Raw genomic sequence first — 14,536 nt, 5'->3', positions numbered from 1 at the left:
TTTTAAAGCACATGCCTAAGTAGGATTATAGATGATCAAAGACCTGATAAAGACCAAACTAGTAACTTTGGTTTTCTGCGCAGATAAAGAGAAAACAATGCTGTTTACATTTTCTTATCAAGAACAGACCAACAATCCAAGAAAACTTGGTCTTTTCACCAGAAAGAAAAGCAGAACACCAGTGTAGTTTTAAAATCCATTCATTTCAGGGGCGCCTGGGTGGCTTAGTCGGTTAAGCGTCCGACTTTCGCTTGGGTCATGATCTCGCGGTTCGTGGGTTCGAGCCCCGCATCGGGCTCTGTGCTGACTGCCAGCTCAGAGCCTGGAGCCTGTTTCAGTCTGTGACTCCCTCTCTCTCTGACCCTCCCCTGCTCACGCTCTCTCTCTCTCTTTCCTAGAAATAAATAAAAATAAAAATAATAAAATAAAATCCATTGATTTCAACCTTAGTCCATCCTAAACACACATAAAATTCCTTTCCAAAGATTTCCCTTCATGAAGCTTCTACAGCTTTCTTGTGCATTCAGATTTTGTCCCAAGACATTTCCTTCCACACGACTAGTCTCATTTAGGACAAAGTTACCTTCTTTTGCCGTCAACAAAAGTGTATTTCCGTTCCGTAGATCTTTCTTACATATCTCCTGCTTTCCTACATACAGAGTTGTTTCCTTTATTTCTGTCAGTCTTAATTACATTTAGCAGAATTTTGCATTATTAGAAACTAGTTTCCAATGAAAACTAACCAGTAACCAATTGTGAATTATTATACCAGAATTCTTCAGATGACAGATTTATGGATACATTTAAGCACAAAGCACGTTTCCCAACAGACCCAAATATCCTTAGTTTCTCTGCAGTAAGTCAAAAGCAGATAAATCTTATGTTCAGTAATCAATGGTTTTGCACTTCATCCTATTTGGAAAAGACCTAGATGTCCAATGAATTCAATCCAATTTATCATCCAGGTAAAACTTTAAAAGTTTCAGACTGCCGGAGACTTTAAAAGTTATCTTAACAATTACCCATGAAAACTTTGAGACAGACAAAATTAACCATCATTTTAAGTCATCTTTTTGCTGACAAACTGCAACAGAGATAACATAGGTGTACTTGACCCTCAGTAAACCTTGGCAGAATAATAGCTTTGCCTTTAATGCTGATAGCTCTAAAGAGATGCTCTATCTTAATTAAACCGACAAACTTAAATACTGAATGATGTTCCACCTGGCTCCACTTAAAAGTCAATCAATTTGCTCCCATTGTCAGTTTTTACCTGGGGTACCGGAGGGGAAATCTGAAGTGGGTGGTCTTCACCCCTTGACAGGGAGGGTGGGAGGAGGGGCTGATGGTGAAGGAGGCAGCCCGATAGCGTAGTTATGCAGGCCACAGTTATGCCGGCCACAGTTATGCAGGCCACGGTCAGGGTGGCGCGGAAACCAGAGGAGGGGAGGCAGAAGAGGCAAGACACCACCAGAAGGCAGAGAAAGAAGACTCTGGATTCTAAACCTCATCAGCTCAGACAGGGGAGCAGTTGCCCTGGTTTTTCCCACCAACAAGAGGAAATATGCCATCTTTATCTGGCCAGATAAGATGGAATTACCCCAAAACAAAAGGAGTTTCAGCAGCTGTTTGGGAATATTCTTTAAAGTTCCCAACCTGATGTTGATTGACCAGAGACCATTGGTTCCAATTATTATGGCTGTTAACCTGGGAAATGGATGAGGGAGAAGCCCCCACCTCCATTAGGAGGAAGAACAAAAATAGAGCCCGCATCCAACATGTGGGGAAGTGGCTTGTTAGCCTGGTTAGTGACCAAACACATTCTGCAAGAGGCTCTTAGGTCGGGGTCCTGATTTGGGGCCAAGAAACCAAGCAAGACACATTCTACAGTTTTGTGGAGATCGCGTTTGGGGACAGTGCCACAAAGGCATGCATGGGACTTCCAACCATTTGGAGGAGTTCTGGCAAAGGAGTCAAACCAGAAAATAGCATTATAAGAAAGGGCTCCGTGGAGGGCCATGCCTCTTGACCTGGGAGTCTGCTGTGGCCAGAAAACAAGACGACGATTGGGGTCAAATATGTTCCAGTTCTTAAGAGCACAGCCCAAGGGTGAATCCGAAGGAAGAGAGGGGGTCCCACAGTGGGAAAGGCTGGCTGCCTATTCCCAAAGGGGGGTCCCGCCAAAGGGAACGGAGCCCCACCTCATGGTCATGGTTTCAGTCAAGGCGTCCGCTGTCCTGGAGGACGCCCCTATATGAGGTGACCGAATCTTCTGGTGGCACCCCACCATGGAAGGGGCACAGCAGATGGCATGGCACGTCCTGCTGGAGCGTCTCCTGGCAACAGGGAGGCCCGGGCACTGTTTGGCCAGAACTGTGTGGGAAAACGAGAGGTGGACGCAGCCCTCAGGGGCCTGGGGACAGGTGTGCCCACAGACGCAGGTGGCGGCTGAGAGTCAGCAAAGGTTCCCACTGATTCCGTAACACGTGTGGACTTGCCCCGGGCGAGCTGCCAGCTGTGCTGGACTTTGGGGACAGACCTGTAGGGCCGAGTGAGAAAGAGAGGGGGGGGCCTCTGCCCTCGTGGGCCCAGGCAGGGCGGTGCGTTTGCTCTCAGACCTTCAGACCATTTAGGGGTCCCCTCCCCCCAACCTGAGGCCTTTGGTTGTCTGGGCAGTAGGGGAGCAGGCTGCCAAAAGGCCGAAAAGGAAAAGGGGAGGAAGGGAAGGGTCCCTCCAACGGGCAAAAGGAGGAAACCCTTCTCCCTTTCAGGCTTTGGGGGGGGGGGGCTTCGGCGGTTCCCCTGGGGCTTCGGATCCTCATCAGGGAGTAGCCTCTGCCCAGGTCGTCGATTCCCCGAGGGCCTAGAGTCCATCCACCAAGGAAAGTCCTGAGAGAGCCCTGGGGAATCCAGGGAGAGTCCTGGACCGGCAAAGTTTCCCCCTGCAGGGTCCCCCCAAATGTGGAGGGGCACAAAGTCTCCCATATGGGCCCCCAAATGTGGGGCAACTTCGGGTGGAAGCTGGGGGCTGGTTGGTACAAAGGATTCACCTGAGGCAGAACAAAGGAGATGGAAGTTTATGGAATATACCACAGGGGAGTGGCCATCTGCCGCCAGGCGGGGGTGGGGGGGCTGCTTTTAAAGGGGAAGGTGCGGTGGCTCAGTCGGTTAAGCATCTAACTCTTGATTTCGGCTCCAGTCGTGATCTCGCAGTGGTGAGATTGAGCCCTGAGTCCGGCTCTGTGCTCTGTGTTCTGCACTCAGCAAGGAGCCTGCTTAGGACTTTCTCTCCCTCCCTCTCTCTCTCTCTCTCTCTCTCTCAAAAAAACAAATGAAAGTAAGTAAAGGCGGAAGATGAGGAGGTCTGGCGTCGTACGGAATTCTCTCTTTTGGTAACTGCCTGGTTGTGAGTAGCCCACTGGTCAGTTAGGACCTCTGGCTATTTCTGGGTGAGTCTCCTGACGGGCAGGTGTGTCTTCAGCCAAGTGGTCGCTGTGGCCCTTTCTGACTCCCGTCCCTCAAGCCTGTTTGCCTGAAAACGGCCTCCACAGCCAGGATCCCACACCCTGTGTGGACTGAGAGAGAAGGAAGCACCCAGCCATCAACCTGGCCATCTGTCTGTCTGCTTCTCCTGGTCTGTCTCTATGGAGGCCAAGCCAGCTCAGGCCAGGCCTCGGCCCAGGGGCACACCAGCGACAGGGCCGCGCCCACCCTCCCCAGGTGACCGCTCCGTACAGGGCATGATGATGGACGACCCACCTTCATCCACCACGAGTGAGCCCTGAGGTACGCAAAGGGCGAGGCCGTCCCAGCTCATTGGTTGTGAGGAGCACACACGGCACACGCGGTGACACGACCATGTGAGCTCTGCGTGTCCTGCCCGATTTCTCTGCAACCCTAAAATTGCTTAAAGACAAAACAGAAAGTCTATTTTTTTTTTTAATCAAAAGGTAAAAAAATAGTCTGGCAAGCAAGTTCAAAATACTTTTTTTTAATGTTTATTCATTTTTGAGAGAGAGAACACAAGCAGCAGAAGGGCAGAGAGAGAGAGACCGAGGCTCTGAAGGGGGCTCCGCGCTGGCAGCACAGAGCCCTACTCGGGGCTCCAACTCACTCACCAGCCATGAGATCGTGACCTGAGCCGAAGTCAGATGCTCAACCGACTGAGCCCCCCAGGTGCCCCTTAAAACACTTTTAGTTGGGGGCCCACGGCTGGCTCAGCACGGAGAAGATGCAGGGCAGGGGCTCCGGCGTCCAGGCGCAGCAGGTCAGGGAGGAGCTCGGGACCCCGGCCCGACTCGGGCCAGGCTGCGCCCGAGAAACCTCCGACCTTGTGTTTTCCCTTGTCTAGGCCTCCCTGTCCTGCCGGCCATGCTGACCTTGACATTCCTCCTCCTGGCCGCCCCCTCCCTGAGTGCCCAGAATGGAAGTAAGTCTCAGGGTCCCACCCTGTCTTCTGGGGGCGCCCAGCAGGGGTGGGGGAGCAGATCTAGGTCAGGCTAAGGCGGGGCCCAGGCCCCAGGTGGGGACCTGACCCTGAGGCAATGCCCCTGGGCCACGATGGGATGAACCCCCCCAGACAGCAGATAGCGGGTACCCGATGACAACCTTCGGGGCACTGGGGGGCCTGGCCAGTTTCCAAGGGAAAGAGCGTCCTGGTCAGTTAGTGACAAGTGCTATGGCCAGAGGAGGGGCAGCAGGGCGAGCTGAGGACTTTCTGTCCCTGCTCTGGTCCCATCCCCCCCGCCCCCCGCCCCCGGGCNAAAGACCCTTCCAGAGAGGGGCGCCTGGAGGGGCTCAGTCGGTTAAGCGTCCGACTTCGGCTCAGGTCACGATCTCACGGTTTGTGGGTTCGAGCCCCATGTTGGGCTCTGTGCTGACAGCTCAGAGCCTGGAGCCTGTTTCAGATTCTGTGACTCCCTCTCTCTCTGACCCTCCCCTGCTCACGCTGCCTCTCTCTCTCAAAAATAAATAAAACATTAAAAACAACAACAACAACAACAAAAACCCTTCCAGAGCAAGCACTGTGATGGCTGAGGGGAAGCGGGGGTTTCCAGCCACTGACAGGCTTGGTGCCTCACATCCAGGGAGCCGTGACCGGCCCCGCCAGCCCGCTCGGGGACGCGGGCGGTTTCCTGCGGGCTCCCCTGTCCTCTCCCCTGGCTTGGCTGCCCTGCGCGGCTGTCCTCACGAGGGACACACCTGTGACCGTGGCCTGCACAGCCGGGGTTTGCCCCGTGCATGCCTCGCACGAGCTTCCACCTCACACTCCCTCTCTCGTGGGCGCCCGAGGCCCCCAGCACTGCCCACACGTGGCACCGGCCACGCTGTGCTGTATTCGGTTAACTGTGGCCAAGCATTGTCTCCACCCGGTGGCGCGCCGGGTCACTGTCTGTCGTCTGTCCATCTGTGTCCCTGGCGGGAACTGGCGTGGCGGGATGGGGGGGCTGGCTCGCCTGGTGCTGGCGCTTGGGGCCCCTGCGTGTCAGGCTTTCCCCGATTGCAGGGGGAGGCTGGTGACGGGTGAATTCATTCCAGGGCTCGGCCTTCCCCAGACTGTGGGCTGGCTGTGTCCCTCGCAGGGGTGGGGCAGCTGGGGGTCCGAGCTCCTGCCTCGGACATCAGGGGGGCGGGTGTCCCGCAGGAGCCGGGGACCTTCCTTGTGGAGCTGAGTGTGCCGACTGCACACACCTGGCCCAGGAGCTGGGGACGCTGAGGCGGGCCCTGGGGGACACGGAGGCAGCCNGTAGAGCAGAGTGCCCTCCACCCCACGCCCACCCCCTGCCCCGGAACCCACCCGCCGTGACGGGAGTCAGGGGACGTCTCCAGCCAGGTGACGCGGCACAGCAGACGCATGTGGGAACCCACACGGCCCCCCGGCTTTTGTCTCTGTCTTGTTTTCCCACATGAGACACCAGGGCTGATGCTCCCGTTGCTGCGTCCTCCGCCCCGAGCGGGGCCCCTGTGTCCCTGGGGGCCCTGTCCTGCCGCTGCCCTGCCCCCTGGCCCCAGGGAGGGGGGCCGGGAACCTCCTGAGGCCCAGCAGTGACCCACGTGTGACCTGTCCCTTGCTCACAGGCTGGGACAGCCCCTCCTGCACCGAAGGCGTGGTTTCCGTGTCCAGGGGCCAGTGCGCTGTGATGTCCTGCAACATCTCCAACCCCTTCTTGCACGTCACCATCTACTTGAACACCAGTGGGGAGGACTCCCAGCCCCTGTTCAGTGTGACGCCCCCAGGCTGCTTCTGCCAGGGTGGGTGGCAGCTGCAGGTCCGGGGAGGCGTGGCACAGCTGGTGATTCCCAAGGTGAGCGACACCCAGGCTGGGGGCTACAAGTGGCATCTCCAGGGTCTGCAGAGGAATGTCAGAGACACCACACTGAACGTTTCAGGTGAGCCGGGCTCCCGTTTAGATGAACTGTGCTCCTGTTTGGGAGGACAGCCCAGGGGAGGGGCAGCTCTCTCCCAGGGTGGGGCCCCTGATCCCTCTGCTTCTCCAGCCGGCCTGGGCTGGCCCCACTGCCCCGGGCCAGGCTTCTCCGACCAAGCNNNNCCCCCCGCCCCTGCTGACCCTCTGCCCTTCCCCCGACCCCCCCCCCAGGACACTGCTCAAAGTCAGCAGGGCACTGTGTCCCCTAGCCAGCTCTAATCCAATCAGTCACCCTGAGCTCTGGGGGCAGAGGCGGTGAGGGGGTTGAGAACGGTGTCCCCAGCCTGGCCCGGCCTGGGGAGGGGACCCAGCCAGCCCCTTGTGGACTCATCTGATTCTTGGGGCTGGGGGGCTGCATCAGGCACAGAGGCCCCAGACCTGAACCAGGCAGGAAACGTGTCCTCCGCCTCTTCCTGCGGTAAGTGTTCTTACCTGTGCCCAGGTTCCCCGGGGAGCCCCTCGGGTGCCCCGGGCTGTCCCCACCCTCCGTGCCTGGCTCCCATGCCCACCTCCTGCCCATGGGGGTGGCATCCCCCTTGAGGGTGCACTCCTCGTGGGGGAATGAACGATGTCCCCACCCCCTCCCACAGGCCCGCAGATGGCGTGCCCGTCGGGGGCCGAAGGCCAGTTCCAGCTGGCGCTTGTCATCAGTGTCATTGTCGTGCTCGCTCTCCTGGCGGCTACCGGGTTAGCCTGGTGCCGAAGGCACGGTTCGCTGTACTCGAAGCCCCTGCAGGTCTGAGGCCCGGCACCCAGGCTTCTGTTCGCCTGGGGGTGTCAGTCGGTGAAGCGTCCGACTTCAGCTCAGGTCATGATCTCACAGTTCGTGGGTTCGAGCCCCGCGTCGGGCTCTGTGCTGACAGCTCAGAGCCTGGAGCTGCTTCGGATTCTGTGTCTCCCTCTCTCTGCCCTCCTCCACTCGTGCTCTGTCTCTCTCTGTCTCAAAAATAAATAAACATTAAAAAAATGAAAAATCCATTAAAAAAAAAGAAGGGGCTGCTGTAGCCTCAGAGACGCCCCACTTTGGGGCTTAGGTTGATCTTGAGCACACTCCTGTCTGTGACCACAAGCAAGAACAAGTTTGGGGGACCATCCTGGGGTCAGGCTGTGGGCAGAGACCTGAGGTGGGGAGCCAGCCCGCCTCCACCACTAGGGGGCTCCCCGGCGGGAGCAGGTGACTAGCGGCGGCTCACGGGCAGGTGTCCGCACATGGCNGGTGTAACTCCATTCAGTGTGTTCTTAAGAGGGACATGCAGGCTTTTCCTAAAATACACATTCAGTGCTTTTAAAAACACCCATAAAGCTAACCCTTAAGATGAATAAAATAAACTGGTCAATAAACCACGAAATGACTGGGGGAAATGCACATTTTTTTAAGTGGGGGAAAAAACAAATAAATCTGAAAGAAGCTGCTTCCTGTCTTAAAGCACTGAAAAGCCCGAGGTCACCCACAGCAGTGGGTGTTTGGGTCCCCCCTCGCTGCAGAGGGCCCCACGCCGAGGCAGGGGGGCTGCGTGGCGCCTCAGTGGGGCCCAGACCTACGAGGAAATTCTGGGTCTGGGTCTTTGTTTTCACTTCCTCCTTGCTGCTTGTATTTTCAAGGGTTTCTCTAAGGAGATCGAGCTCTGGAGCCTCGCAGCGCGCTCCAGGCCCTGCCCCCTGGCCCTGTGGCCCCTGGCCCCACACTGCAGGGGTGGCTGAGTGGCGGCCAGACTTCTGGACACAAATCAGGTTCAGCAGAAAGTGACCCAGAGGGGCGCCTGGGTGGCTCAGTCGGCTGAGCATCCGACTCCTGGTCTCAGCTCAGGCCGTGATCTCACGGTTCCGGAGACGGACCTCTGCGCGGACAGCACGGAGTCTGCTGGGAGTCCCTCCCTCTCGGCGCCCCCTCCACTCTCGCGCACGTGTTTTCCCTCCCCCCCCCCACATAAATAAATAAACTTAAAAGAAAAGAAAAAGAGAGCAGTGACCGAGAGGACCGGGGCATCAGGAGCCTGGACCCCACCCCACCGGCCCGACGCCCTTGGCCTTGCCCTGCTGCTGCCCTGAGCCCTGAGCCTGTGGGGACACAGCAGGAGCGGGTGACCGGTTGTCTACGGGTGCTCAGCAGGGCAGTGCGGAGAGGGGAAGGGAGTGAGGGCCGCCCCTCCCAGCCTGGCTCTCAGCACCTCCTCTTGCCCATGGCACCACCTCCAGGAAGCCCTCTCAGAGTCCACAGACCCCCGGTACCTCCTCCTGCCCTAACACTGGGGCTTTGAGGCGGTGCCGTGGAGGTGGTGGCAGCGGCTGGGTGCTGCCGACAGGAAGAGCCTCAGCCGGCCGAGAGAGGGGCCCTGCCTCCCCCGCCGCTGGGCCTGTGGGGGCACGGTGGCCGCAAGCATGGCCCTAGAGCTTGCACTGCTCCTGGCGCCCCTCACAGTGGCCTGCACCCTGCTCAGCGTCCTGGCCACGCAAGGTAAGCCCCCTGTGTCCCCACTGCGTGGGCTCAGTGCCCTCCTGAGGGGGTGCTCCTCCCTGCGAAGGGGTGGCCTGGGGACCCTGAGCACGACCTCCCTACAGAGCCCCCGCCCCGCCGTCAGCGCCGACTCGGGCAGAGTCACTGTGGCTTTGGTCTTTTTCTCTGCCTACCCGTCTTGGGGACTCTCTTTTCCATAATTAGCAAGGTTGCCTTTGTTATGAGAGAATGTTGTCCGTTAGTTTGCTTTTTAAAACAGATACAGTGCATGGGGCGCCTGGGTGGCTTAGTCAGTTGAGCGTCTGACTTTCACTCAGGTCATGATCTCGCGGTGCGTGGGTTCGAGCCCCGCGTCGGGCTCTGTGCTGANGGGAGACACTCAGCAAAAAACAAAAGAATCTCCAGAATTTAGTTTGCTGAGAAGCTGATGTTTAGATTAAAGAAGGTTCGTGTTTGCACCAGGAAGCTGGCCCTGGTGGACCCCAGTGGCACAGACAGGGACATTCCTGGGCGTCTCACAGACAAGCGAAGATGTGCCCACCCCAGACCCAGGTGCCTGCAGATGATGGGGAAACTGAGGCTGCCGGGAAGGAAAAAGAAGGAGGCGGGACAGTCCGTCTGCTGTCTCTGGGAGACGTGGTCGGAGCTGCCCACGGCCCGAACCTCCCCGGGGCCCCTGTGTGGGCAGAGGCCCCAGGCAGCCCAGCCCTCTGGGGCCCCTTCAGCCCTCGAGGACAGCCCTGGGGTGCCGTCACCCGGGAGCTTCTGTGAGGCAAGGTGGTGGCTGTGGGGCCGTGCCAGCAGGGGGCTGTCCCAGGACACTCTGTCCCCCAGCCTGCCCGGCAGTGAGGAGGGTCCTGGCCTCTGGCCCGGCCCATGGTGACAGCAGGGGTCCTTCCTGCAGAGGTGCGGCAGGCCCCCCCGTACGCGATCGCCCCCGAGGGCGGCTCCGTCCACATCACCTGCTGCAGCAACGGGACCCTGCTGGGGGTCTACCTGAAGCAGAGGTGGCCGAGGCCGAGCAACGTGATCTACTATGAAGACAACAAGGAGCCCACGGTGGATGAGAAGTTCCGGGGCCGCATTGTCTTCTCGGGGCAGCAGCACAACCTGACGGTGACCATGCACCACCTGCGGCCAGCCGACACCGGGGCTTATGCCTGCCAGGCAGTCATGAAGGACGAGGTCTGGGGCCCTGGCACCTTGGTTGTGGTGACAGGTAGGGCCCGGGCCTACCCCAGGACCCCGCCCACACCTGCTGGGTGGGCCTGGCTCCACCTGCCCTTGTCGGGGACCTTTCCAGTGCACTTGCTTGAGCTGCTGCTTCCAGCGCGAGCCCACCCCCCTCCAGGGAGGTGCCGGGTTGCCCATCCCCCACTCCAGACCCCCTCCATGAGCCCCAAAGTCCCTCACAAAATCCACCACCCGTCCAGTGCTCCTCTCCATTCCTTCTTCACAGACAAACTGTCCAAAGCAGGGGACACAAGCCAGGAGGCTTGGCCGATGCACTTTTCCTTCCCCGTGGCCCTGGCCGTCAGCGGCTTCGTCATCGGGCTGGGGCTGGGGGCAGCGTGCGTGCTGAGGAGGGCACAGGTCAGTGTGAACCCCCAGCTGTCACCTTGTCCCTGTAAGCTGGCTCCTCTGAGAAGCCCCGGGGAAACCCCAGGACCCACGCATCCCCTCCACCAGGGTTCCTGGGAGGCCCGAGGGTGTAGACGGCGGGGTCGGGGGTGGGAGGGAGAGCCGCGAGCCGTGAGCCGGGATGGGCACGGGCCCAGGAGGAAAGCACAGCTGTGAGGGGGGCCCGGGGACACGCTGGGAGAGACGGGCAGGTACTCGTGGGAGCGTGTGTGCACACAGGTGAGCGCCTGTGTGTGCGTGCGGCATGCGTGGGAATCTGCGGGTGTGAGATCAGCGTGGGTGGGTGTGAAAGTGCACTGACAGGTAACAGAGACAGGTGCCAGGAAGTGGTCTGCTCTGCCCTGGTCAGCCAGCTCTCTGCGTCTCTGCGAGCTGGCTTCACGCGGGCCTGGAAGCCCAGCAGCATCTCCAGGATCCGATCTAAAAGCTCCCGAGGGGGTGTGCACTGGGGACACAGACGCCCCAGGGCGAGCGGGACCCCGGACAGGAAGGAGGGGCTTGTCTTCTAGATCAAGAAGCTCTGCTGCCTGAAGGATGAGAACTCAGCGTGCGTGGTGTACGAGGACATGTCCTACAGCGGCCAAAACACCATGTCCGCCCCCAACGTGTACCAGTGAGCCTGGCAGGCCCCCCCAGGCCCCCCTCCAGCTAGGTGTGGCTCGCCGAGGGCCCCCTGACCCGGCGAGGTCGCACAGGCAGCTCTCTGCAGCCATCAGCCTCCTGGCGCCTCCTCCAGGAAGCCTTCCTTGCCTACCTCCTGCCTTCCAGGCTGCTCTGCTCTGCTGGGTCCGCCACCGTGGAGCCCCCGGGAGGAAGCCTCTCTGTCCTGCTGCTTGCTGCCCTTCCCCTCGCACGGCAGGGGGCTCCTCTGCAGGATAGACTTGGACCCCGGGCCTGGGAGGGGTCAAGAGGGGTGGAGGGGAGACGCAGCCCCCAACCCAGGCTTGCCAGAAATAAAGCACTTCTCTTCTCCCCTTTCCGACTCCAGCATCTATTTCTCAACCGGTTGAGAGCCAGACATCAGACATCTGCTAGGATTTTGCAGCCTGTGTGATTCAGTGTGATACCTTGAGGAAGGGCATGAGCAAGGGGGCACTTCCCCGCTCCAGGCCCGGGGGGCCCCTGCCGCCCTGGACAGGCTGCAGAGCCCTCACCGCCCCCCCCGGCCCCCTCACCTGGCCTCACCTGCGTCCATCACAGAGTGAGGTGGGGATGGAGGAGGGGAGCCGGCAGCCGTGACCCGGGGGGTCCTAACTAAGAGCCCTTCCCTGTTGCCCTCCTGTGGGGAGGCAAGGGGAACTTGGGGACCTATGCCCGCTCTCCGGGTGGGAAACAAGGCACCCCCAGCGTGGGTGCCAACTGTGATGTGTCCCCTGAGCCTCTGGGCTTAGAAACAGCAGACCACGCTGCCCACGCTGCCCATCCTGTGCCCTCCAACCTCCCACCAGAGCTGCAAAGGCAACCCCGATACGGTTGACTGTGCAGAAGCTTGAAAACCTCGCTCTGTAAAAACACTTCACACATAAATACATGACCAGCATCTACAAACTTGGGGGAGAAAAGTTACAGAACAAGGGTAAATATGCTTCACTTATAAAGATCCTTATCAATCAATAGAAAGAAAACACATTCGGATAAAAATGTACAACGAGTAAAAAATGAGTGATGAACATGGGAAACCATTCAAATTGCTAGTTACCAATGAAATGTCAGTAGAAATGAAATCACCCTTCATCACCTATGTTTGCAAAGATTAAAACTGTCATTAAGGTGTGAGTTTCTTTAACTTGGAAACCCACAAACCCACTTCTAGAATCTTGTCTTTGGGAAGTGATCTCTGAGCACAGAGTTATGGTGGTACCATCACGATACTGCTTCCAACACAAAAACGAACAACTGAGAAAGGACCTAAATGTCCAAATAAGGGAATTGCCATATTCAGCAAGACGCGTACATGCAGCAAGCATCAAAATGGCGTTGGGGGGCGGGGAGCGCCTGGGAGGCTCAGTCAGTTGAGCGTCCGACTCTTGATTTCAGCTCAGGTCATGATCTCACGGTTCGTGGGATCGAGCCCCATGTTGGGTTCTGTGCTGACAGCTTGGAGCCTGCTTGGAATTCTCTCCCTCTCTCTCTGCCCCTCCCCAGTTCTCTCTCTCTCTCTCAAAATAAATAAACTTTCAAAATAAAATAAAGTAAATAAAATAAAATGGCGTTGGGTGCGCACAGCACATGTGACCCTGTGTTTGTAAAGTACAGACGGGTACACGTGGCCGTGTGTGTCTGCTCGGACGACAGGGCGGACGGACACCCAGGGTGCCGACACTCGTTTTCCCTGGGTGCTGGGACGTGTGCTCAGCAGGCAGGAGTTCCTGGGACACCGCGGGCGCGGGGCAGGCAGCCTGGGACAGGAACTCAGCAGTTTCCCCAGAGGCCACCGGAGACCTGCTGCTGGGACCCGGAGGGCAGTCGGGAGGACCAGCAAAGAGCCGCCGGGTCCTGGCGCCCCAGCCTCGCAGGGACCCTGGAGCAAGTGCAGGCTGCCCTACAGACCCGGGTATACAGCAGGTGTCTATCAGTTGTCCCCACTCCTGACCACTCAGCAAGTCCTCCCCCTCTGGGCCACAGCGTCCCCTCTGTAAACGAGGAGAGCGGGGGCCACGCTCCGTGGTGGCCAGGCCGAGCTGCACGTGCTTCCCCTGGCCCCCTGGCCCCCGGCTCCCAGGCGTCCGCGCCCTTTCCCCGCTCCCCACCTTCAGAAGCCACTTCCAGGAAATGAAAATCGTCACCTGCAGCCAGCTTCCAGAGGCCCTGTCACCTGAGGCGATCTCAGCCTGGCCTCACCCCGGTGACCGGGGCCTGAGCCCGAGTCACAGCCCCTCCGACCCGGTGCCTCCCCTCTGTGCTCACGGTCGTGTTCGCACCGTCTTCCGTCCCGTGGCCGGCTGCTTCTCTGTCCGCCCTCCAGACCGTGGCGACTGCAGGGCAGGCCTGGCTTCCTCCTCCGTGGCCCCCTCTCCCCCGGCCCTGCTGACACCCCCGTGTGCTGGGCATGTCGTGAAATACAGATGACAGATAATAGACAGACACGTAAACCTGACGGGCCTGGTTTATGCCTCCCCCGACAAGAAGCAGAGCACTACCCAAGTCGCGCCCCCCCACCTGGTGCCGGAGCCTCTCAGTTCAAATCCGTCACCTGTAAAATGGGGAAAAGGGCTGCCCCACGTGGTGAGGTGGCGCGCGGACCGAGCACCATAGGTAAACCCTTGGAGCAGCTTCTGTCCGCTGCGCGAGCGTGGGCTCAGGAGGCCTGGACAGCAAGAGGCGACACTCAAGGAGTAGCTCCCGTGGCCAGGCCACGGCTGAGGGCAGGGAGTTTCCAGAGAAACAGAAAGACCCGGACCTGGGGTGGCTGAGCGCAGTGGGGAGGGTGGAAACGTGCACCACAGGGTGTCGAGTCCTTCCCACGCTGCCTTCAAAGCCAGAGGATGGCGACTGACCCTCCTGGAAAAGCCCAGTTCCCAACGCAGGGGCTCACCAGGTGGGGCAGCGGAAAGGGCTGGCACGGCAGGAAGACGGTCTTGAGGGTGGGGGCTCATCCCTCCCCACTCCAGGTTGGCCGGCCCCACAACCCTGCACCGGTCTTGACCCTCTTAAGACTCATGGCCTGATACCTCACATTCTCAGGGGGCAGCTGGCCGACTGGGCCTTGTCCACCTGTGGGTCAGGCCAAACACACCGAAGTCAAGGCCAGAGCAACCGACACCCTCAGAGGATAGCCGTCAAGGCATCCACTCGGGAAGGTCAGGAACAAAACCATAATCATTGACCCACTAATAACAGAGGGGACGAGCAGCGGCGGGGGGGTGGGGGGGGAGATCTGACAGGAAATCCCAGAAGGAGAAGAGAAGTAAAGCAAGCCTCAGAGACACGCGTAGTGGAGAAATTTCTCCAAGGAAGGCCTGAGAAAGGGAGACAGGACAGTGGGAGCCCCAGAGGCAGAGCGCACGTGAAG

The 14,536-nt window shown here is 59.0% G+C and overlaps 2 protein-coding genes across 2 annotated transcripts; both read left to right on the top strand.

Annotated features, from left to right (window-relative positions):
- The first annotated feature begins 6,101 nt into the window (after nucleotides 1–6,101).
- Nucleotides 6,102–7,601, top strand: SECTM1 (secreted and transmembrane 1). The gene is made up of 3 exons (XM_077757036.1): nucleotides 6,102–6,390; nucleotides 6,790–6,846; nucleotides 7,019–7,601. Exons 1-3 carry the CDS (start codon nucleotides 6,141–6,143, stop codon nucleotides 7,168–7,170), a joined length of 459 nt encoding a protein of 152 aa, XP_077613162.1. The 5' UTR covers nucleotides 6,102–6,140; the 3' UTR covers nucleotides 7,171–7,601.
- A 1,035-nt stretch (nucleotides 7,602–8,636) lies between these two features.
- On the top strand, nucleotides 8,637–11,506 carry CD7 (CD7 molecule). The gene is made up of 4 exons (XM_077757024.1): nucleotides 8,637–8,883; nucleotides 9,788–10,102; nucleotides 10,343–10,476; nucleotides 11,034–11,506. Exons 1-4 carry the CDS (start codon nucleotides 8,808–8,810, stop codon nucleotides 11,139–11,141), a joined length of 633 nt encoding a protein of 210 aa, XP_077613150.1. The 5' UTR covers nucleotides 8,637–8,807; the 3' UTR covers nucleotides 11,142–11,506.
- Nucleotides 11,507–14,536: the final 3,030 nt, after the last annotated feature.

Source organism: Crocuta crocuta, unplaced genomic scaffold, assembly GCF_008692635.1.
Source record: "Crocuta crocuta isolate KB4526 unplaced genomic scaffold, BGI_CrCroc_1.0 scaffold50, whole genome shotgun sequence".
NCBI lineage: Eukaryota > Metazoa > Chordata > Mammalia > Carnivora > Hyaenidae > Crocuta > Crocuta crocuta.
Note: the sequence above shows the minus strand (reverse complement) of the source record. Positions and strands in the feature narration are given on the sequence as shown.

What these genes read in the sequence shown, in the direction of transcription:
- CD7 (XM_077757024.1), top strand. Translation starts at nt 8,808, where the DNA reads ATGGCCCTAGAGCTTGCACTGCTCCTGGCGCCCCTCACAGTGGCCTGC. An exon ending in CAGCGTCCTGGCCACGCAAG is followed by an intron (nt 8,884 to 9,787) that starts GTAAGCCCCCTG and finishes TCCTTCCTGCAG; the next exon opens with AGGTGCGGCAGGCCCCCCCG. An exon ending in GCGTGCTGAGGAGGGCACAG is followed by an intron (nt 10,477 to 11,033) that starts GTCAGTGTGAAC and finishes CTTGTCTTCTAG; the next exon opens with ATCAAGAAGCTCTGCTGCCT.
- SECTM1 (XM_077757036.1), top strand. Translation starts at nt 6,141, where the DNA reads ATGTCCTGCAACATCTCCAACCCCTTCTTGCACGTCACCATCTACTTG. An exon ending in CACCACACTGAACGTTTCAG is followed by an intron (nt 6,391 to 6,789) that starts GTGAGCCGGGCT and finishes GGGCTGCATCAG; the next exon opens with GCACAGAGGCCCCAGACCTG. An exon ending in GTCCTCCGCCTCTTCCTGCG is followed by an intron (nt 6,847 to 7,018) that starts GTAAGTGTTCTT and finishes CCCCTCCCACAG; the next exon opens with GCCCGCAGATGGCGTGCCCG.